At 32.7% G+C, this 24,193-nt stretch overlaps 4 protein-coding genes across 6 annotated transcripts in view; 2 read left to right on the top strand and 2 right to left on the bottom strand.

The window, feature by feature from the left end:
* The window catches only part of LOC141456378 (uncharacterized), a 158,587-nt gene extending 152,081 nt beyond the window's left edge, over positions 1-6,506 (bottom strand). For both annotated transcript variants that reach the window (XM_074132308.1, XM_074132310.1), the window contains exon 1: positions 6,202-6,506. The gene's annotated coding sequence lies outside the window, so the exon portion shown is untranslated. The remainder of the gene's footprint in view (positions 1-6,201) is intronic.
* A 125-nt stretch (positions 6,507-6,631) lies between these two features.
* On the top strand, positions 6,632-12,140 carry Cog4 (conserved oligomeric Golgi complex subunit 4). The gene is made up of 12 exons (XM_074132318.1): positions 6,632-6,804; positions 7,557-7,754; positions 7,831-8,008; positions 8,312-8,508; positions 8,737-8,893; positions 9,072-9,322; positions 9,576-9,823; positions 10,409-10,619; positions 10,703-10,957; positions 11,300-11,485; positions 11,581-11,795; positions 11,961-12,140. Exons 1-12 carry the CDS (start codon positions 6,742-6,744, stop codon positions 12,001-12,003), a joined length of 2,202 nt encoding a protein of 733 aa, XP_073988419.1. The 5' UTR covers positions 6,632-6,741; the 3' UTR covers positions 12,004-12,140.
* A 1,437-nt stretch (positions 12,141-13,577) lies between these two features.
* Positions 13,578-15,089, bottom strand: LOC141456406 (protein YIPF2). The gene is made up of 4 exons (XM_074132359.1): positions 14,950-15,089; positions 14,710-14,873; positions 14,242-14,625; positions 13,578-14,174 (listed from the first exon to the last, which is right to left on the bottom strand). The coding sequence occupies exons 2-4, from the start codon at positions 14,830-14,832 to the stop codon at positions 13,842-13,844; spliced, it is 840 nt and encodes a 279-aa protein (XP_073988460.1). The 5' UTR covers positions 14,833-14,873; positions 14,950-15,089; the 3' UTR covers positions 13,578-13,841.
* A 37-nt stretch (positions 15,090-15,126) lies between these two features.
* Positions 15,127-22,727, top strand: mEFG1 (mitochondrial translation elongation factor G 1). Of its 2 annotated transcripts, XM_074132316.1 has the most exons (15): positions 15,127-15,266; positions 15,340-15,501; positions 15,573-15,705; positions 15,790-15,994; positions 16,076-16,192; positions 16,272-16,390; positions 17,530-17,719; positions 17,805-17,976; positions 18,278-18,424; positions 20,171-20,365; positions 20,471-20,623; positions 20,696-20,813; positions 21,307-21,426; positions 21,524-21,684; positions 22,261-22,727. In XM_074132316.1, the coding sequence occupies exons 1-15, from the start codon at positions 15,198-15,200 to the stop codon at positions 22,441-22,443; spliced, it is 2,244 nt and encodes a 747-aa protein (XP_073988417.1). In that variant the 5' UTR covers positions 15,127-15,197; the 3' UTR covers positions 22,444-22,727. The 2 variants fall into 2 exon arrangements, with proteins under 2 accessions (XP_073988417.1, XP_073988418.1); XM_074132317.1 differs by lacking the exon at positions 22,261-22,727 and having other exon boundaries at positions 21,502-21,641.
* Positions 22,728-24,193: the final 1,466 nt, after the last annotated feature.

The raw sequence follows: 24,193 nt of genomic DNA, 5'->3' as shown, positions 1-24,193 counted from the left end.
TCAGTCAAACTTTCCAATTCACAAAAGATCCAGTCCTTCCAATCCAAAATACTCCGTCAGATTACGAATTCTCCATTTTATGTCTCTAACTCCACCCTCCATAACGACCTCAAAATCTCATACGTAACTGACGAATCTAAATCTAAATATAGAAAATTCTTTGACTCTCTTCCATTCTGTACAAATCTTCTTGTTCAAAATCTCGCCTCCAAAATCATTCCAGATCGCCAACACTGTTGGCCTCGTAACCAGCTTCAATAGTACAAGAAACTCCAGCGAGAGTGTTGCCGGTGGGCACCTTCTCTCCTCAAGCTGATCCTGCCATGAAGTATTCGTTTATCGCATTCACTTATTACATTTTATTCTATGTAGATTGTGAATAGCAAATAAATTAAAAAAAAAAAAAAATTATGACCATGGTTCCAAACTATGTGGAACTGAAGAAAGATTTTATTATCTTATATGCTGCAGTTTTTAAAAATGGAAATAATTTTTTGTCAACCAGGTTCCAAAAAGTTTTCATCTGTCACGTAGGATTACAGTACGTCATTTTTAAGATCCAAAATCTCAAGTTCCCAGCTCCACTGCTCTTTTTTCAATAAATATTTTCAATTGATGTTGCTAAAGCTGTTACATTTTCTTAGCAGGTGCTTAAGTAAATGGATCTACAGAAAAGGTGACCATTGGTTCTATGTTAGAAAACTGTTCAAATCTTTTTGTCAAATTGTTCTATGAATGTTTAGAGGTGATGACGGATCAAAATTTCCATCACTTTACCAGTTTATTCATATTTGGGAAATGTATTTCATGGTAGCACATTCAAAACAGCTGGTAGTCGCCATGGTTGGGAACCACAGGTGTAAATGGTTTAAGAATAAATTTTCATCAGTCATTTTCACTATTTAATAACCGATAGAGTTCGGACTTAGAGGACTTAATTTTTCAGCCGAGGTGGCTTCCCAGTCCGGACCATTCAATTGATCCAACTATCGCTTACTTTTATTTGCCTCCTGCTAGCCACTAACCGTGCTCTACATCCTCTTCACAAGCCGGCTGGATTTTTTGTTAGTTGGTGTTAGAAAGTCTTATTACTGTTTTCTACCGCTCTACAGTCACTTTAATCTTTTTTGTTATTCACTTCCTTTTGACCGTAAGAACATTTTGAAAGTAGGTCATGAATTTAAAGGTCGTAATAATCTAAATTGTAAATAGTCCAAAAAACAGTTACAAATACATGAAATCTCATTTATCGAAAATGACACAAAAACAAATCGTAAGCCTCCAGTACCCTAGAATCACTAAACACTATCTTTTATTCTCCACAATAGAAACATATCAATAGAAGAAGAAGCTAAAAACATAAAAGATTATCAAATATCGTTACCAAAATTCAAGCGTTAGTATGAGATATCGTACGTATTGTTGCGTAGTTTCAGCGCTATCGATTTCCCCAGAGAAGGAACTACACCCCCAAAAGTGAGGATATATTGCCCCATACCCTCATCTTAGAAACTCTCTTCCATTTTCCTAACCTCCTCTAAGCTCTACACAATACTGCAAGATAAACTATGTGCAACAATGTTTATAGATCTGTATCTGCATTTATTTATAATCTATTTATTTTATTGATACAAATATAAATACACAGTATTTTTGGACGTAGTTCAAGAAATATAAACATCTCTTTGATCAAGTAGGCTGTGATTTTTGCAAATTAATTTGTACGAATAAATGGCCGTTAAAGTTTTATGTAATACAGACTGATAACATGTTAAAAACATTCTATAATTTTCTTTTTATCATCCGCTAGGTTTCGACAAAATTATCAATTTTTATTTTCAATTATTTACGAGGGTCGTTTGAAAAGTCCGTGCAAAGTCAGAGAGATAGCACCACTGGCGCGTATCGAGGTTATGTTTAGTTAGTAGCATCTCTTGGAAGAACACACACCAAGTTTCAGTCAGATCGGTCTATTTCTTTGTGTTTGGCATTCGTTTGAATCGAGGAAGTCGAGTGATTTTCAAAAAATGGACGAAAAAGAATTTCGTGTGTTGATTAAACACTACTTTATGAAAGGCAAAACGCCTCAGCAGACTAAAGAGAAGCTTGATAAACATTATGGTGACTCTGCACCTTCGATTAGAACAGTTTATAAGTGGTTTCAAAATTTTCGGAGTGGCCATATGGGCACAAGTGACGCTGAACGTTCTGGACGCCCTGTTGAGGTTACTACTCCAGAAATCATTGATAAAATCCATGATATGGTGATGGATGACAGAAGAGTGAAAGTGCGTGAGATTGCTAGTGCTGTGGGCATCTCGAATGAACGGGTACATAATATTTTGCATCAACATTTGGACATGACAAAGCTATCCGCAAGATGGGTGCCGCGATTGCTCACGCTTGACCAAAAACGAAATCGTGTGAAGTGTTGCAAGGACGGTTTGCAGCTGTTCCAGAAGAATCCGCAGGACTTTAAGCGTCGTTTCGTCACTGTGGGTGAAACATGGATACATCACTACACTCCTGAGACCAAAGAACAATCTAAACAATGGGTTACCAAGGGGGAATCTGCGCCAAAAAAGGCGAAGACCGTTCCTTCGGCCGGAAAGATTATGGCGACTTTTGGGATTCGCAAGGAATAATCCTCATCGACTATCTGGAAAAGGGTAAAACTATTACAGGTGCATATTATTCATCGTTATTGGACCGTTTGAAAACCGAGCTGCAAGAAAAACGCCCACGATTGGCCCACAAAAAAGTCCTTTTCCATCACGACAACGCACCAGCTCACACCTCAACAGTTGTGGTCGCTAAATTAATGGAAATAGGGTTCCAACTCGTTTCACATCCCCCCTATTCTCCAGACTTGGCTCAATCGGACTACTATTTGTTCCCCAATATGAAGAAATGGCTGGCGGGAAAAAGATTTTATTCAAACGAGGAGGTGATTGCAGAAACGAATGGCTATTTTTCAGACTTGGACAAATCCTATTACTCGGAAGGGATCAACAAACTAGAGCAGCGTTGGACGAAGTGTATAAGCCTAAAGGGAGACTATGTTGAAAAATAAAAAAGGTTTACCCCAAAAAATTAAGTAGTTTTTATTTTTGCACGGACTTTTCAAACGACCCTCGTATAAATTAATCTTACTTTATAAACACATTACTAAACAAAGTAAAAGTGTTCACTTATGCAAGGATCATTTGAATTATACAGTACAGATAAAGTAGTGGATCAGTCTACGAGTACCTATAAAAGCATTCATAGTTTACAATTCGACCAGAGTCAACAAACGTTTACTTTCAGCAGCCACATCATTTTGCCATGTTTCTTAACACCAAGAATCTATCACCAAGAGTCTGCATTTGCATCCGTTATCTCTAACTAATGTCTTTCTAACTAGTATATTTTCTGTTTAATCTTTTAAGTATAAATAAAAACCATTTTCAGTTAAATAATTTTCAGTTAACGGAGGAAATGAGTCAATAATTTCATTTAATTTTTTCACATCTTTAAAGTTTACAATTTTAATTAAAAATCAGTTACAGAAAATATTAAAAATCAATTCTATTTTCACTCAATCAATTATTTTTTTAGTAAAAATGGCAAGAAAATGTGAAAATACAACTAACTTAATTCATAAAAGTTGCAGAAAATAATGTAATTTATTGAATAACCTAAATCAAATTGTAACCAAATCAAAAAAACAAAATTGTTACCATGACTACGTAGAAAAAAAAATACATAAAATTTAAATGAACTACAACAAACTCGTACACAACCAAAAACTCCTTGATGCGCGATAAACACAATCCACGCAATAAATTATAAAACACCAGGGCTGAAAATATTTACACGAACTGCGCCCATACAAAACAGATAACAACTGAATACTTAGAAATTGTTTGTTTGTTTTTAGTTGTGGAAAGAAAAGAATTAAAAATAAAAAATACCATCATCTGGAATCCACTAATAAACAATGGAGGTTATAAAACAAAATAAGATAAGCAGGCAATAAAAATAATATGATGACAAAAAACTATAAAAAAAAAACCAACCCCAAATTCGTTAATCAAGTTCTAGTAAACATTTTATTAAATCTCTTGTGGAAAATTTTAACTACTTTCCTTGCTATGCGTGGTGTTAAGCGTGGGCTTTTTTTTCTGATAAGTAGATGAACTGTGTTCACAGGTTGTAAAAAAAAAGTGTACTTGTTATAATTATTTCTATTAAATTACGGAAAAAATGTATTAATTATACTTCTTCAAATAATCGTCATTATTAAAATTAATTAAAAGATTGAATTAACTAGAATACATTGAACACCGATATTGGTAAGGTTTTATAATAAATATGCTGTTATAACGAATAAAATCAACATTATACAATAACAATTTACTGTAACAGTACTGTAGAACTTGAACTTCCAGCGAGTTTTTCGTTGTTTAATCAGTCAAAATAAAAAAACAAAAACAGCTCGATCGCAATACCTCCATTAATGAGTGGAAAGATAAGTAATAACTTTAATGATATGAAAAAGAAAAATTACAACAACAATGGCCACGCTGTATTGTGCAAAAATAAATTCTAAGAGTAAATAAATGTAGGTTAAACAATTAAATAAAGTAAGGCAATTTTAACTCAGTAAATAAAAAAGGAACAAGGATGTAAAGTTATTATTAAACTGTCAAGTGGAAGGTGGTGGGGGATTGTTAATTAGTTAGCAAGAAATTAATCTGCGAAATTTGCATTCTTGAAAATTAAAAATTTGTATTTATCAACAAAAGTTTTGCTTATAAAGAACAAATTATTTCGCTTATATTGAATTCTTAAGAAAAATACTTTACAGTTCGTCAAATTCAATTTCAATCATTTCCGTAGTACTGAGCTCATCATCTATCATCTAAATTGATCTCGGCTAGTTAGTGGAGAAGGGCAGGACAAAATAGGATCCCTACTTAAACATAATTAATAACTATGATGCTGCATAATTAAGGGAGACTTTTATTAGCCAAGAAAATGTCGAGGCGTTGACAATCGTACAATAACAAACTTGTTTTAGTGAGGTATTTTTAAAAATGATAATTTTTTTTTAAGTTATTATTAAATTCTCATGGTTTAAATGCTTAAATTGCCTTTAAAATCTTGATTTTTAGAAAATAGTTTTAATTGGTAATATAAAATTTTCAAAAAAATACATCACACTGAAATGGCACTATAATGTAGTAGCGGACTCCCATATTTTCCCAGGGCTACTCTAAAAAGTAGTTTCGAAGAAAAAAAAAATGTATAAATCTATAAAGATGCAATGTTTAGAGAAACTTGTACGAGCATTTTTGGAGAAAAACGGAAAAAAAATGCGGTCAGTAAAGTGGTTGAGGTATCCAAGTCTGGTATCATGAGAATACGCAAACGAAAAAATGTTTTTCGGATTAAAGGGACAGTTCATCTGTTAGAACCCAAACTACATAATAAAGTTACAGCTTCCACTAATATGAAAGCGAAATCGAAAATTTTTACAAGATCGTAACACTTTTAATATGAAAAATTAAAAAAACTTGGCTGAATGAATTACAATATGACTGAATTACGAACTTTTTTTACGTCTTTTTAGGTATATTTAGATAGTGAAGTCATATGACTTAAAGGAGTGGTACGTATGATGGTGATGAGGTGCACGTACTACACACCATGCAGTTCTCTCGATTAAGTTAAGTAGTGGGGAGATACGAAACTATGTGTGTAACGGCTTATTCATTCATGGATGTTCCCTTCCATTCAACAAAGTTGTAATGTATGGGTATTACGATAATGGAGTACTAACAGCTGAAATAATGTTCGAAATATAATTGTGAAACCTATTTTTTGGATTGTTGACAAATAGAGAATGAATTGCTTAAAGTATGAATTCAATAAAGAATGAAACGGATCTGAATTAAACTCTAAGACACTTCACATGTATTTCAAATAATTATTTGGAAAAAGTACCAACAGAAAACATTTCTCGAAATAAAAAATGCATATTTATTTAAACTAATTAATTTGTTTTTTTCCCTGAATCTAATCAAACTTTCAATACTTATATTAACTACTTCAAAATGAACCAAAAAATAGTGAATACACACATACAGTTAGCAAAAATTTATTTAAAACTAAAATTACCCATAAGTTTAACAGAATTTTTAATAAAATACGTACTCTGTTATTGTTTGAAAACAGCTCCTTGAAAATCATACAGTCCTTTTGTTTTTTCCTTTCAACAAACCAAGTACAAATATTTCCCAAAAAGTACATAAATAAACCAAGGTAAAAAGCTAGTACACATTCACTTTAGATCAAGGAAAGTATTCCTTCGCACATATATAAAATTAACGTCAATTAAATAAAAAAAAACATATACAACGCACATTTATTTCTATTATTCATATTACGACTTCCACCCACGTGAACCGACACGACACGCAGCATAGCGTATTAACGACTAAATTCTGGGCTAAACTTATGATGTTGTAACTTGGGACAACCCAGATAGCGTTCGAGTCAAGGGCTACAGGAGTTGTTTACAAAATATCGTTGCAATTACTTCCTAAAGATTGCAGCACCTACTTTACAAGTTATGGTATAGTGGTGGGAGAGATTGATAAGGAAAGGAGGTTTCAGAAAGTGCAGATTGTTTTATTTTTTTATAAATTATGATTAATTGAAGTGATACAAGTATAACACTATTATTTCGTGAATATGAGTTCAGAATTCATAGATGACGAGTATAAGGAATTGTACGCAAAAATAAGCGAAGATGAGGTAATTTTTATGGATTTTTTTTATAAAAGAATGATTGAATCTATATAAATTGTAAAATAGACTTTTTCCGTGAATAATTGCCTTATTTTTAGTCGTTGATCGAAGTCGTTCGTCCGATTAGGATTTCTGTATACACTGTTGATGTGTTTAGCGCATTCAATATGCTCTTTCTTCAGAGATTAGTGCGTATAGAAATGGTGACACACTTGAATGTTTATAAAGATCTTCTGATAAAGGAACAATTCTTGAAACTGATCAATGACCAAACATAAGTAGGCCTCAAAAAATCTGCAGTTTTCCTGCTCAACAGAAAGAAATATCAGGATGATATTTATTCCCTTTGCTTTGGAAATCAGTGATTTATTCATATTAGAAAGAACCTTATACTCTGCTTCAAACTTCTAGCAGCTCTTTTCAGGGCTTCATAAATTCGATCATCTTTTCCAAGATCTTTCATTGTATATTAAAATTATCCGGTATGACAGTTTAAGAGTTGATCTTAAAAAAAAACATACTGTAAAAATAATGATATATGTAACAAATACTGAACAGGATATTCCACTTTAAAGGGACTAAAAAAGTTTACTATAGCCTGGTCAGCCTGATATTTACACTAAAATGTGCTTGGTTTAAGAGCGATCCAATTTCCAAACTTTTAGGTATCTTAAAGGTATTATTGCAAGAACCCTCCATAAATCTTGAAAGGATAATCCTAACATCGATTGTTCTGATTGATGCATATTTTTTTAAAGGAAAAAGTGGAAAAAGAATTAGAAAACCTTCTCTCTAGAAATTTACATCTCGAGACCAAAGTACGAAATATAGTGAAAGTATTGCCAAACTTAGAAATTATAAGTTCTGATTCAAAACAGTTAATGGAAATGATCAGCTTTGCATCAACTTTAGCAGAAAATGTGAGCTACAAAGTTAGAAAGTTGGATACAGCAAGGGTTAGTATGTTTTTTAAAAAATAAATTTTCAGTTCACTCTTTCATATTATCATAATAACACCGTTTGCTATTTAAGGCAAGAGTCTCAGAATGTCAACAAAGAGTTCATGATCTTTTGGATTTACAATTATGCTGTGACGGTGTGCAAATGTCAATGACGAATGGAGACTTTGAAAAGGCTGCTGCTCATATTCATCGTTATTTGTCTATGGATCAAAGACTTTTGGAGAAAACTGCTGACGATGTTAATCAAGGTATTCGTTTAGATAGTTTGTATCATTCAATTAATATCTACTTAACTTTAAATAAACTAGTTCAGTATATTAAAAAATGTCAACCGCTGATTAAATTAGGAGTGGTACTTCTTAACCTTCCTAGAACATAGGATTTTATTAATTTCCAAACGGAAAGCTTATTTTTAGGCGAGGTTCGCCTCCTTCATCTCGGTGAATTTTTCCCTTAGAAGAGAAATGTTTACTTCGATTGAAAGGAAAGTTTACTTTTAGGAAGACGTCATTCTATTAAAAAACAGTAACATTTAAACAATTTCATTCTAGATTCTGTAGCAGTGAACAATTCAATATCCTTGTTACAAGAAGCAGCAAATAAATTAAGAGATATTCTCACAGTGAAATTTAACGAAGCCGTTGCAGATGAAGACATTGCTTCGGTAGAAAGATTTTTCAAGTTGTTTCCATTACTGAATATGCATGACTATGGTTTGGAGAAATTTTCGTTGTTTCTTTCTACAAAGGTAAAATTTGTTTCATGTTTGTTTATAAAGTTGGTTTTGTTTTCTTTAGAAATATACTGTCAACAGATAAAGTCTTATTATTTAAGACTGTAATTTCAAATAACTATAAAATCAAATTTTGCCAATTCATTAACCTAATAAGTTTCTAACTGTTTAAGCTGTTATGAAATTTATATTGAACATTTTATCAACATAAACTATATTCTATCGTAGTCTCTATCGATCTAGGTAAAATCTTCATCTAAAAAAAATTTAAAAAGTGCTTTGGAAACAAGTTCATCAGATAAACGTGCAGGAGTGCTGTACGCTGATGTGTTGACGCTACTGTTTGAAGGGATTGCTAGAATTATTGAGGTACACCAACCATTGGTGGAAACATATTACGGTAATTAATAGATATTTTTATTGTTTTGAGGAAATATAAGTTTTTGCTTCATAATTATCTGTTGAATGTTTTCTATTTCACTAAGTTTATTATAAAATTGGATACTTCCAATTTTTGTTTTTTAATCGCCTGCAAATTAGCCAAAAATATTAAAGATAAAGTTAATTTTTGATTAAAGGTCCTGGCAAATTATTAAAACTAATAACGAACTTACAAGACGAATGTGATAATCAGAGTAAAATAATTCTAAATGATTTTTGGAGACATCGTCAATTGGCCAGACTTACGAATATCGTTAGAGAAAAAAATCGTTCTTCAACTCCAACCGTAAAACTTGATCCAAAAGATTTAGATCAATTGCTTGGTGAAATTACAATAATGCATTCGCGTTACAATCTGTATTTAAGATTTCTTCGAAGAAAAGTTGCAGTAAGTTAATTTTTTAATATTTACAGTAATTAAAAGATTATTTAGATTCATTGCATGATTATTTCCCATATGATCTTTTGCGGACTCATGGAATATATGTCGTGTGTACTTCTCCAAAAGCTCATTTCCTACACATTGAGGGTACAGTATTTTTATCTTCTTTAGATTAATCACTGAAATCCTCCATACTTGCAACTTGTGAGTTTTATTTTTTTACAGAATTTTGCATTTCAATTTTATTTATACATTACAGGGGGATACAGGTGGTAACGAACAGGATAAATCGAATAATGAAGAAGCTCTGAATGAACTTGAAGGAAAACTAAAATCAAGTGAACTGTGCCGTTTAATGCAAGAATTACTTGGAGAATATCTGCTATTAGAACATTATTATATGGAAGAGAGTGTTAAAAAAGCTATTGGTATGGATACCTGTGAACCAGGATCGCCAATATCAAGTATGGTCGATGACGTGTTCTTCATAGTGAAGAAATGTATCAGGTAATCGTTTATTTAGAAACGAATTTGAATAAATTCCAAGTTTTGCCGATCATGAGCATGATCTTCTTTAAGCTGTCTATTTATTTCTTAGAAGATTATGTGTGCATAATTAACCTTCTCTTTCAGCTTCCTCTAAGAAACTTAAAATAATATGCCTTCTCCTTATCTTGTCTAGTGCAACCATTCTAAAGTATTAAATGCTACTATACATAAATCTCTTTTGGGCAACATAACCTTAGTTGATCTAAAATAGTTCTATGACATTTCTACCTAGATGATTACTATTTCCAGGTAGAGTGAATATATTTACCAATCAATACAGAGTAAATTTCATGGGTATGTACTGTGCAAAATTGAGTTTCGGTGATGTATAACTCCCATTATTAATGCAATACGTCTTTTGATCCAAATTTTGAGTATACTCTGTATTAAACCTAAGAAATCATTTGCCCATGTCCACAAAATAGACTCCTCATAGATCTTATTGATTTATATTCTTTACTTGGAAACCTTCCAGAAGTGTAAAAAATTCTAGAAGTCATAATTACAGCCATACTTCCACATACTTGGACATTCTAATTTCAGACGGGCAAGTGGTACAGCTAACATTGACGGAGTTTGTGCGGTGATAAATAATGCCTGTGGTGTACTAGAAACTGAAATGTGTACAACATTATTGAACACGATGAAGCAAGGATTTCCTTCTGGTTATCTTGACTTAACTCAAGCCTACAATGTTGTAATGCAAGGACGACTGCAAACAAATGATACGGAACATACAAAAACTATTTTTATTGTGAGCATATAATTGTATTCTTTGAAACAAATAACTTATCCACGCAACTACACTAAATCAAAATTCTTGTTCATGCTTTATAGGCACACATAAATAATACAGAAATTGGAGCTGATTATGTGAACACTCTGGTAACAAGTTTAGCTGGTGAAGTTGTCTGTTATACTGAATTGGAAAAACGAAAACTCGAGAGTTGCTTGGCTGGGCTTTCCAGTGTCAGTGCGGCGATGGGAAGTGCACAAGAGCTTGGTATGCACCAGCTCAGAAATACAGCAGTTAAACCTAGAATTGCAACATGGCTTGATACATTTCTCACTTTATCACATACTTTGACTGAGGTAAGCTCGTCAGCAGTTTCAAAGTGTTCGCACTTGTTACATCATAAAGAAAATAAGAAAGGCAGTAGACACCTTAGTTGATTTGAACCTGGAGTAGTTTTAACAGGTAACATTGCTTGAATGAAACGCAGAAAAAGAAGTAAGGGAACGAACTGGAATCGATCCTGAGAACTCCAGTTCGGAGTACAAAACACTGCGGCTGAGCTAATTCCTTCCTTAAGAAATCTCGTTAATTTTAATATATTTATATTTTGATAATCTACTTCATAAACAAGAATGATTACCCTCCCTGTCTATTATTGTAAGTTTTCTCTTTCTCTTATATCTTTTATATTTCTATAGGAAGAATTTTCTAGTTATGAAGCAAATGAACCATTTCTTCGTAGTTTTGTTGGCAATATTGATAATTTATTGTCTGAATTTAAATTATCATTAACGCCAACAAATTATGACAACTTGGTGTCCATTGTGGCTACAGAAGTTAATCAACAGTTTGAGAAAGTGATCATGAAAACTGAATTTAATAGGGTAAGTGCTTTGCTTTTTAATTTCTACCAAAATTATTCTTTGATCGTTTTCTCGAAAGACTAAAATACAATTTTAATAAAATTAATTAATTATAGCTTGGAGGTTTAGCTTTGGATAAAGAAGTTCGAGCATTAGTAAGTTATCTAAGTAAAGCTACATCTTGGTCAGTACGAGATAAATTTGCTAGAATAACGCAGATAGCCACAATTTTAAATATGGAACGAGTCTCAGAAATATCGGATTACTGGGGAACAAGTCCGTTACCATGGCGACTTACCCCTAATGATGTCAAGAAAGTTATGAAACTGAGGTATCTAACTGTATATTTATCATTACTGTTTACTAAAATATGTAAGCCGTCTGAGTTCAAAACTGGGTCCCAAGACCAACGCTCAGATATTTGTTGTATTTATATTTTATTGAGTCTGTATATATTTTTTCTGATATTTCTATAATTTGTTTTTTTCCTTTTCAGGGTAGACTTCCCAAGTGAAGAAATATCTAGATTGAAGCTTTAAACCAGCTAGTAAAAAAGAAATCATTCTTAATATCCCCCAAAATGTTAAAAACATGGGAAACTATTTTTATAGAATAATAATGGCTGTGGATCCTTTCAAGATTTGCTTTAGTAATAAAACTTCCAATAATGTGTAAAGTTTATCACCCATTTGTGATAATTTTTTTTCAAAATGTTTACGAATGCTATAAATTGCCGCGTTATCCGAGCAGTTAGAGATGAGGCCTGCAAAGCTAAGATAATTGGTGATACTGAGTTCGATTCCCGGTCTAGGTCTTTGATTTAATTTAATTATTTATTTGAGAAATTTATAATTTCTGATTAAGGACTTGTAATTTATAATTTCGAAATTCCATTTGCAGTGTTTCTATTCTCTCTTATTTCATTCAGTTATTTCTTATTATTTATGAACTCATGTATTTATTTACAGTATACGTTGCATGATCATTTTTACTATAACTTGCGGTTTTTTAACAATTATCAGTTAGTTAGTTGTTTACTCATTGATTTGAGCATAGAAATAATTACCTCAAATTCACATAAATTTAATTTCAAATATTATTCAAACGTTGACTTTATTGATCTGTACTCATAGTAATATTAAAAACACAAAAAGTAAACTAAAAATACAATCTCCTTAACACAAACTTACAGTTTTAAAAGTTAAGAATGAGGGTTGACTAAGTGACAAAAGGAACCCAAATCAGTATGAAAGTGGCCAGCATAAAGGTCTGTGACATCTAATAAATCCTAAACAAAAGAAATAAAATTTTTTAATTTAATCAAATTATTTAAATAAATCAATTGTAATAAAATGTTAATTTAATTAAACTCATGTTTTTTTCGAACGTTTCTGCATAACTGAAATTGCAAAACTTAAGTTAGAATGAAATGTTGGTAACTTGCTGATCTGTGTAGCTTTTGTCGTTTAATCAACCCTTATACTTAACTCTTTAACTGTAAGTTTTTGCTAAGGAGATTTTTGTACTTTTTGAGTTGTTCTATTAATAGTTTCATAGTACTATTACAAACAATATTTACACATCATTCACATCTCTGAATATTATCATCGTGCATTATAATGAATCACTCCAACGACCCCTCGTCCTTTTCAACCTGGGTTCAGAGGAGGCTCCACACTTGGGGCAAACTCCCCTAAGCAACTATGTAAAGCGACAAGACCTCAAACTACCACATAAAATTTCGAATCTAATGTAACTTCATTCATGAAAATCGGTTCTCAGGTCGATCATATGAAACTATTGCAATACTTCTCTTTATAAGTGTAAGAGCAGGATGGTACTTTAATCTTACATAGGGGAGTATGTACCACTATGCACCCAAGTGCCTAATCTCATCTATTACATTATTTAAAGGAACGTCAGAGCAGTAGGTTTTCTTGCTTTTTTCTCCATAAATTATTCTATAATCTACCAAACCCAAAATTTTTGATCCTATTTAAAACGATTTCCTGAAAAGAATTCATCCTGATTCGATTTTACAGAATAAACTAAAAAGAAAAATTAATTTTGCTATACTACAAATACAGGAGTATCTATCCCGTAAACTCATAAATAAATTGTGTAACGATTACTTTATTTTGTTTTTATTAAATCATCTATTCATGAGCTCATTGTTAATACAAAAGAATGTATTCATTCATATTTTACAATAGATTTTTTCCAATAAAAAAAAAAGTATTGATTCATTATTTTTCTCTGGATTCTTTTTCTAACATAACAAAAACTTATTGATACATTACTTTACACTGAATTCTTTTTTCTAAAGAACAGACGGAATGTTTTCACAAACGGTATAAAAAGTAGGTTATCTCTGTGATTAATGCCCAGTATCATTATTAGGAATTATTACTGATGAAGTTGGATGGACAGGAATTAACGGAGATGAAGCAGGAGCATGGAAAAAATAGAGAATGAAGGACGTTGCGAGAAGGATATGAAGAATCAGTGCAGCAGCGAGTAATGGATATAACTTAGGTGTAAATGCAGAATACACTGATGTAATCAGCACAGTGCCTGATGCGACAGCCCCAACAGCAACTAGAGTCCATTGAATCCAATGTATTGGTATTACCCACAACACTGATAATGGTACAAATATAGAAAGTGTGTAGCCATAAACACATAGCAGCTCCAGTAAGTTTAATTTAAACTGCAACAAAAACGTAATATTACTTTTTTTCACTTTATTATAAAATGTAAGCGCGTACTGAACTAACCTGTTCATTTCCGTAAAGGTGCAAGATTGCCCATAAAATAACTGGTAGTAACCACGCATAGCAAAAAATAACAGTTCCTGCAGCCGTGATTGCATGAAAGTCGTATTTCCAATGATAATTTCTTGCCGCTGCTGTCTGTAGGTATTCGGCTAAATTACCGCTAGCAGCAATAGTAAAAACTAACGTAACGCAAATCCAAAATGGACCATACAGATCAGGCTTGTTTCTAATATAATTTTGTAGATAATTTACTCTAGGGTTAGGTACCATTGACCACTTAATACGATTGATTACTTCATCTGTATTAACATCAAACAGATCTTGATAAAATCTGAGGCTAAACATGGAATTGTTACTTCTTTCTGGGGCTGGTTGATTATTGGGCTGTAAAAAAAAAGCATCCGTAATTAAGTATCGGGACGTATCAAAGATCTTTCTGCCTAAAAACAATGAAATTTTAAATGGTACCTGCTGATTATTGTATTGAAGTGGATCATTCGTAGGACTATAGCTGTACGGAGGATCAGCAAAGTTTTGGAAGTTAAATTGCGGAGGTGCATCAAAAGTTATCTCTGTCTGATTATTCTTCATTATTGAGCTTATTAAGGTAGTACCTAAAATGTTACAGTTCCCTAAAAAAAAAGTTATAAACTTGAAGTATTATTGCGACACAAGAATGCTAATTACGAACTTAACTTGTGTTCTTACTAGGCAAAGAAGCTGGCACAGATCAAATTACAACTTCAATAATCTTAATTTCTACCTCAAGTTCATTTTGAGAACTCTTCCAAATTTCTATTGGCAAATCTACTATCTACGTCTATCAGGAAGGTTATAATAACGTTATATTGTGCAAATATAACCTGCGATGTGCTCTGCATGTTTTGTTAACTAATGAGATAACCATAGCCATACTAGTGATATCGGCATAAAGTTTATAACGAAAAAAAAGTGAAATGGCATGGTCTATAATTTTACGCCCTAATTCCAACCACTTGTCCCAATCATTAGCTAGATTAAGTGAGGTAAGAAATAACTTATATTTAATGAATTTTATTGGAAGGTTAGTAAGTGCTAACATACAATTTTTTATTGCAGGGACATTATAAATTTCTTTCAACCAGTAGCATTAAATATACTAGCGATATAAGTTTAGAACGTATTAGAAATATAGGCATTTCAGCGCATATAGATTCTGGTAAAACTACTCTAACTGAAAGGGTGTTGTTTTACACCGGCAGGATTGCAGAGATGCACGAGGTATGTATAATTTTCTTCTCCCCAATTCGTATATAGTTTTGCTGGCTTATTAAAAATTTTAATTTATGTAGGTAAAAGGGAAGGATAACGTTGGAGCTACCATGGATTCTATGGAGCTGGAAAGGCAACGTGGTATCACCATTCAATCTGCTGCTACTTACACTATGTGGAAAGATCATAATATCAATATTATTGACACACCTGGTAATTTTATTATTATTGTCACCATTATTTTAAGTTATTATCTGAAGCTAATACATGATTATAATTATGTGCTATTGCTTGCAGGACATGTAGATTTTACCGTAGAAGTTGAACGTGCGTTAAGAGTTTTAGACGGAGCAGTGTTAGTTCTGTGTGGTGTTGGTGGAGTACAAAGTCAAACATTGACGGTAAACAGGCAAATGAAACGTTACAATGTTCCTTGTCTTGCTTTCATTAACAAACTGGATAGAATGGGTGCCAATCCAGAAAGGGTAATTTCTCAATTGAGGTAATATTGCTAACTATCCCTAATAGGAAAAATTATGCAATTATAGTAAGTTATATTAAAATATATTCGTGATTCATTCAGAACTAAACTTTCACATAATGCAGCTGCATTACAACTTCCAATAGGATTGGAGAGCAATATGAAGGGAGTGATAGATCTTATTAAACGGAAAGCTTTATATTTCGAAGGAGATTTTGGGTGAGCTCTTAAACGATACATTGATATATTTCCAAATATTATTTATTAGTAAAATAACTTCTTCTTTTTTTTTTTTTAGAGAAATTGTCACTGTAGATGAAGTCCCAGTAGATATGCGTTCACAAACAGAAGAGAAAAGACAAGAATTGATAGAACATTTGTCTAATGTCGACGACACTTTGGGAGAAATATTTCTGGGTATGCTACATTTATAATTCTTAGCTTATTTCAATGCCCATTTTCCAGCAAGCCCTAGCCACCCATTCATTATTCTTCAGTCCTCTTGCAGCCTTACTTTTTGCTCCATTCCCTCCTTCCACTGTTTTCTTGGTCTACCACTTTTCCTGTTCTTTTCAGGCTGATAAAGGAAAGTATCTTTAAAAAATTAAGTAAAGACAACATCCATCTTTTTCAGGCAGTCCAACTCCCAATTAGGTGTCGTGTACGGGTGCGGAAGCATATAATTTATTATTAACATTTTTTCTAACAAATAAAAAGTAGCTACACGGGTGATTCGAACTGGGTATCTCTCACTTACAAAGCCACTCTTCTTAACCACTAGACAAACATCCTCCCCAGGAAAGTACCTTTAGCCATCCATCCATGTAACGATGTAATACTTTACTATGTACGAGCGTATTATATTTCTATGCAAATAGTTTGCATGTACCATTGAAATCGGCGAGTTTCAATACCATTAAGTATATTTTTCTCTTTCTTGAATTACATCATTAGGAAACATGTTGTAGAACAAGCAGCTCCGCCTCAGAAATTCATATCCATCTCCATTGCTAGGAGCTGTTTTCCTTGTTGCACTGCAATATTTAATATTTATAACGTTTATGCTGCATACAGTGCTACACCTTCTATAAAACAGTAGAAGTTTATTATTTCCATTTTGATATCGCTTCTTTAAAGCATTGAATTCAATATCTTAATTATATTTTAATCGTTTATAATGTTTTCTTTGTGCCTAATGTATGGGTTCCTTCGGAAGAAATCCAAGCACCGAGGTACTTGAATTTTGAGAGTATATTTAACTGTCAACAATAATCTGATAAGGCGTGTTATAATTTATATTAAACCAGTGCAACTAAGAAGCATTTTTGATGAGTTTGTTAAAATCACGAATCGGTCATTTCCCTTAAATTCGCAGAAGACCTAGAAGTTGGGGCAGTAAGGCGTTTTGTTCAGCCTGCCCATCGAAATTAGGTAGAGTGACCACTAGATACATTTAAACCATTTTACGTTCTATTCAATCAGTACTTACAAATTGGAAAATTATTGACAAATTAAAATGAATTTAAAAAATTTTTAATTCATATGTGATCTTACAGAGGAGAAAACACCTACGGAAGAAGATGTTGCGGCAGCCATTAGGAGATCTTGTTTAAAACGCACATTTACTCCGGTATTGTTAGGGACAGCTTTAAAAAATAAAGGTGTCCAACCACTGTTAGATGCAGTCTTACATTATTTACCAAACCCTGGTGAAGTACAAAATTTTGCTATTGATAATAAAAAAGAGTTAAGTAACATGAATAAGTTAAGAATTTCTATGTCTTAAAGCGCCGTAATTTAAAATAATATCTTTTTATGTATCATTTTCCAGGAATGCTGAAGAAAGAGTACTTCTGAATCCAGCAAGATGTGAGGACTTCCCATTTGTGGCGCTTGCATTTAAATTGGAGGCCGGACGATTTGGTCAGTTAACGTATATGAGATGTTATCAGGGAACTCTTCACAAAGGAGACTATATTTATAACGTCAGAACCAAAAAGAAGGTTAATTAATTATACTTCAGCATTCATGGTCCCAAATAGAAAGATAGGATTCCTTTCAATAAACTTACTTAGAATGTCCTTTTCACAGAGTTTGGTAATATAATGCGAAGTAATCTTAATCATAACATTTGAATGATTGTGCCTTAAATTTCACAAAAACTTTAGATTTCAAGGTGAATAGAATCATCTGCTAAACGTTTTAAAGCCACAAATCTCTTTGATTAAGGAATGGGAAGAAGTCTGTGGGTACCAAATCTTGTAAGGATGAATGTTCAAACAGTAATATTATTTTACTTTTTAGGTACGAATTTCAAGATTAGTTCGCTTGCATGCAGATCAAATGGAAGATGTGGCGCAAGTTTGGGCCGGTGATATTTTTGCCCTCTTTGGTGTTGACTGTGCAAGTGGGGATAGTTTTGTTACCGAACCTAAACTTAATTTAACAATGGTATGTATGATTAACAAAATTCTAAAGCACTTTGTTATCTAAGGTAAGCGATGAATGTTAGGAGGAATGATTAGATTTGAACCATTATCACAGGAAGCGCCTTTTATCATCTTTCCAACAAAAACAAAAAAAATGAAGTAATTCATTTTACTCTTGGCGGGCTTTTTAATCAACTATTGATTAACGAACTATTATTACTTCCTACTTCAGGATGTAAACGGAGGCGAATAACAACATACTTTACCACAAATGTCTGGCATTTACATCTTAAATAAAACCACGATTAATATCGGTAACTGAACACTGTATTACAATTTTCTTACCTTTGACTCTTACGTCTTAGTTGTCTAAGCGCCTTTCCCACCACTTACAAGATACAATATAATTGTTACTTCGAAAATGGTGTGCGTTTCATGTCTAATTTCCACAGAGGTCCATTTCACGGTTTTTAAATAGTATTTTTAATTGAACAAAACTTAAGCATTCGCTCAATCTTGCTGACATTATAACAGAAAATAAATTTTAAATCTTTATGTTCATGCTTCTATTTGCCGGGAAAAAATCAAGGATGAACATGTGGAATTCTTAAACTATTCCTCTTCCTAGATAGGATGTAGAGCAGTTGTTCATAAAAACCAAGGACGTCTGTGTTGAATTGAATTCGTTTAAATCTCACTGCAGAGCATTTTCACACATTATTAATAATTTTCAAAACATCGCGTTTTGACTTTCAAATATTCAAGTTGTTTACTTGGGTTCGATTCTCATTCATGGTCTTGAATTTTAACTTTGTTAGTTTAAAATATTCTAGTTTTCGTTCTCGACTTCTTATCGGAAGTCAGTTCAAATGACACCGTCTGCACAAAAACTTTTGCACAACTGCAGCCATACAATTTGCAGAAACCATACACCTGCAGATTCTAGGATCGAGATGTACCATTCAGAAATAAACAAACTGATCTGCTTACGAAATATGTCTCCCTAACGCCATATCCATTTATTTTCCGCACAAAATAAGAAAGAGAATTAAAGCTGTAATTACACTGCTTCCAAATAGAAAATCGATGACAGATTTTTGAAAAGCAGCGATCGCCTACCATATTCATTTTAAGGTGACATATGGTCACGTTTGTCCCAAGAAGGACTTCCGTTGGATCGGGATCAAAAAAGCTTTATGTGTGCCTTGGGCGGTTAGGATAAGGTTAGGTATCGCGTATGATGTTAGACTATTGATAACATTTAAGCGAAAATTGTAACGCAAAATCGATATATTAGAGGAGAGCAAGTCCTAGATGCCTGAAGTTGCTGTGCAGCATGAAGGATAAGATAAACAGGACACCTGATCGATAGTTGGAAGTAAAACGCACCTGCAAATACAAGTATTACTTTTTTATTTTGCTATATGTTATCATCATTGATCAAGTTGATACAGAAGATTTTTCAGACCTCATTCTGATGAGGTCAATCTACAATCTGTTGTAGATTTAGTACTATTCTTAATAATCCGTTTCAAACAAAATTTCAATTTATTCAGTCAGATATTTTTTATATTATCTTTGGCATTTTGTTCGCTACTGGAAACAAATTGAAAAGAATCTAAATTGCCGGGTTGCCAAAACCTCTAAAGATAATGTGTTCCTTAAACAAATTTATTCTTACAAATTAACAGTTGCAAAACATTTCATTTAGTTATGAATAACGTGTTATAATTAGTATGTGCTCTACTATGCAACTTTATTCTTATAGGAATCTATTCATGTGCCGGACACTGTAGTTTCCATGTCAATTGTTCCAAATAATCAAAAAGATAGGGACAATTTTAGTAAAGCTGTTGCTAGATTCACAAAAGAAGATCCAACGTTTCAATTTTCTTATGACGCTGACAACAAAGAAACATTGGTTTCTGGAATGGGTGAATTACATCTTGAAATTTATGCTCAGGTAATTTTTAATATTTAAAATATATTTTATAAAAATAAAATAGTTATTTAATTTGGAAATTGCAATAATTAATTAATTCGTTAAAAACAAAACAAAAAATTACAGAGAATGGAAAGAGAATATAATTGTCCAGTAACACTCGGTAAACCTAAAGTATCATTTAGGGAAACTTTGGTTGCTCCATGTAATTTTGATTATCTACATAAGAAACAACATGGAGGAGCTGGCCAATTTGCTCGAGTTATTGGTGTGCTAGAGGTTTGTATGTAGCTGCTTGAGTTTTTGTTATTCAGAAGCAAACGTTCATGGAATTTTTATTTTATTTTTCAGCCTTTACCACCAGATCAAAATACTCAGCTTATATTTAAGGATGAGACCTCAGGACCAAATGTTCCAAAGCAATTTATACCTGGTGTTAAGCGAGGTTTCTTGAAGATGGCTGAGAAAGGTAAGTAACGAAATCATAGTAAGTAATTAAGATAAAAATAATTATAGTAATTTAAATAAAGAATAACGTCTCTTTAATAATAGCGAAACATTTTTATGGAGAAGCTGAAGTGAAGTGACTTCTTCTACTATAAGTGGAATCTCTGCAAGCAAACACCCTAGACAGCGTGTACCCAGTCCCATCCAAAACATTTGTATTATAAAGAATTTTCAGGGATTGATGTATGCAAGCTAGCAAATAAAAAAAATTTATTCTGAACGTGACCATTCCACAACTTCAATTTTTAATTGTGTATTACTACTTCTTTTCTAAAGGACTAGTTATAATTTTCAAAAATAGTTACTCAATAAACCACCCTGCTCGCAATGGATTCGTTTAGCCAAATGTCTGAGCGGAAAGATAGGCTGGTTTAATTAGGGCCACCATTTTGAAGATAAGTCAGTTAAAAACCCTTAGCTGAAGATTTTCAATATTAATGAATTAATTTTCTTAGGTCTTCTGTCTGGGCATAAACTTTCTGGATTGTGCCTAAGGCTTCAGGATGGTGCTCATCATATTGTAGATTCCAGTGAATTAGCTTTTTATTTAGCCGCACAAGGTGCTATAAAACAAGGTAATATTTTTAAATTTATTTTTATTTTTCATAAAACAGAAGTAGTTAATATTTTTACGCTCTAAATTATTTAAGAGTTTCCTATTTATTTTTTTAGTATTTGAAGAAGGAGCGTGGCAGATCTTGGAACCTATCATGACAGTAGAGGTCACCGTGCCTGAAGAGTATCAAGGAACAATTATTGGCCATTTGAACAAAAGACAAGGCATAATTACTGGAATAGATGGAAATGATAGTTGGAGCACTATAACAGCTGAGGTAAAAACTTATGCTACTTGGTTTTTCTTCAACGTCGGATTTCCCTTTGTGCAAGGGTCGCCGCGCGATATCCTCCTGTCAAACTTCACTCTTCTTTGCCCGCTATTCCTACTGACTGACACACCAATAATATTTCCCTTTAATAGCTTTTTATTCTTGTATTACAATTCAAGTCATTTCTAAAAACAAATTCAATTTTAATTCAAATGACATCTCACAGGAACCCATTTTCATTTCCAGCTTAAACTACTGAAATATTTCTTTAATATCACTGCATGCTTAATACCACACTTCAAACTATCTTACATTTAAATACAAATTATGCCAATCCTTGTGTCAACTGCTTATTCTAACCGTGGACTTCCAGCCACTGTAACCGTTCATAGTTAAGATAGTTTAAAGTTAACCCAACACCAATAATATCTCCGCTCAATTAATGAACTCTAGAGACGAGTGATTACACTCAGTAAGGAACTCCGGTACTTAGAACAATTATTAAAACCGTTTATTTGTAAACTTTCGATGTTTTATTATTTAAACAAATCAAAAAATTTTTACTTCGTTTTGCATCTCCAGGTACCCTTGAACAATATGTTTGGCTATATAACTGAACTACGTTCAACTACACAAGGCAAAGGAGAATATACAATGGAATATTCAAGATATTCACCTACAACACCAGACGTACAAGAAAAAGTAGTCTTAGCTTATCAGGAATCAATGGGTATTCTTCCTCAGCAAAAGAAGAAAAAGAATTAAATTAAGTGTGGACTACATAATTAATTTATTTTTTGGTACACTAACAGCAAACTTAAATCGTGATGTGAATTAAGTTGTTTTAAGAACTTTTTCTACCGAAATTGTTGAAGATTTGTTAATGACATTATCAATATTTCGGTTATAATTAATCTCAGAAAATAAATCAGTCGGTAAAGAACATTTATTTTAAGAAATAAGTGTCACGCATATATTTTGTGAATTTTAGAATTATATATACAGAAACTTGTTCAACTAGATTTTACTAAACTTGATTTTTTTCTTCATTTCTGTATTTTTGTACATTTTGTAAATATTTATTTTTGTTTTCCTTTGAAATAATTAGCATTATAACATAACAGTAAATTAAAAAACAAGTCGAGACAGAAACCTAGTTGAATTTTCTTCGCCTAACTGATTAATCAATCTCTGATTATGGATAAAAATCCTAAACCAGTCAGAGATACAAAACCAGCGCGTTACGACCGATAAAGTCAACGATATTAAGGTATCTTCACTGCCACCACAACTCAGCCCTACCTAAATTTTACTGCACAAAGATAAAAATGGGTGAAAAGAATTATTATCAGTTTATTTAGTTCTGAACTATTTGGATTATTTTCTTTGTTACATAATAATGTAGAATTCACAATTAACAGTGAGAAAACATGCTGGGCTAAATTAGCTTATAAAAGGCTAATATGGTCGTCAAACTAGCACAAACCTACTTGGCGGGGGGTCCAGCTTAATGAGGCGAAATTGTTCTTAATCAGATTGAGGTACTAATGCAAGTTGTTAGTTCTATAAATTCCGCATTCTTAAGTGTAAAGGAATCTGCATCGTACAATATAACGTTGGATGATAAATCAGAAGCCCAGCCGTGGCGGCAGTCAGAGCTATTTCTAAAGGAACCCCATTTTAACCGTTATACCCAAGATTTAGTATGTCCACAACTCTGCTGAATTTCACAGTACACATTTTCTTATTCGTTACCTTATTTTGACAACTTTCAACTACCTCATGCAACTTTTGCGGAAGTTTGGTCACATCTACCAACAAACTACGCAACGCAACGGTTCTAAACATACATACTCTACTGTAGTAATGAAATCAATTTATATCTCAAAGCTAGATATCAGCAGTATGTGATGCGTGATTAAAACTGAGCGATTTAATGGAGAGAAATTAATAATTCTCAATTTGAGTTAGTGAATAAATTTGATCTCAAAAGAAGTTTTTATAATATACTTCAAAAACATTTTCCCGATGATTAAGCAATCTTGAGGTTCAGTAAAGCATAGCTACTTATATATTATGTACAGTGGAACCTCGCATAACGAGCACCTCTCTTAACGAGTAACTCGCATAACGAGTAAAACAAATTGATTCTTATAGCGAGCGATGTTTCGCATAACGATAGTTTTCTAATGACATTTCGCTGACTGCGCAGTTTTCGCTGACTCATCGAAAACTGCGCATTCTTCGATTAGGCATTTCTGTTTACGCATATGCGTTTCATATTCTCCACGTATCTAATGCATTGATACAGTCGAAACCGAACTTCACCGAATGAGTGGTGTATAGGGGAAGTCCATATTGTGATATTTGTGTTTAAATATTATTGTGTTTATTTTGTTATCCCTCTAACAAAATGGCTTCGAAAAGAATTAAAATAACGTTAGAATTGAAACGTAAAATCATTGAGAAACGAGAAAATGGTGTAAGTGTGGCTGATCTAGCAATTATCCCCTTT

Source organism: Rhodnius prolixus, unplaced genomic scaffold, assembly GCF_049639745.1.
Source record: "Rhodnius prolixus isolate KJV_2025 unplaced genomic scaffold, Rpr scaffold_4, whole genome shotgun sequence".
Classification (NCBI taxonomy): Eukaryota; Metazoa; Arthropoda; class Insecta; order Hemiptera; family Reduviidae; genus Rhodnius; species Rhodnius prolixus.
The sequence above is the reverse complement of the archived record's forward strand: the minus strand, read 5'-3'. Positions and strand labels throughout refer to the sequence as shown.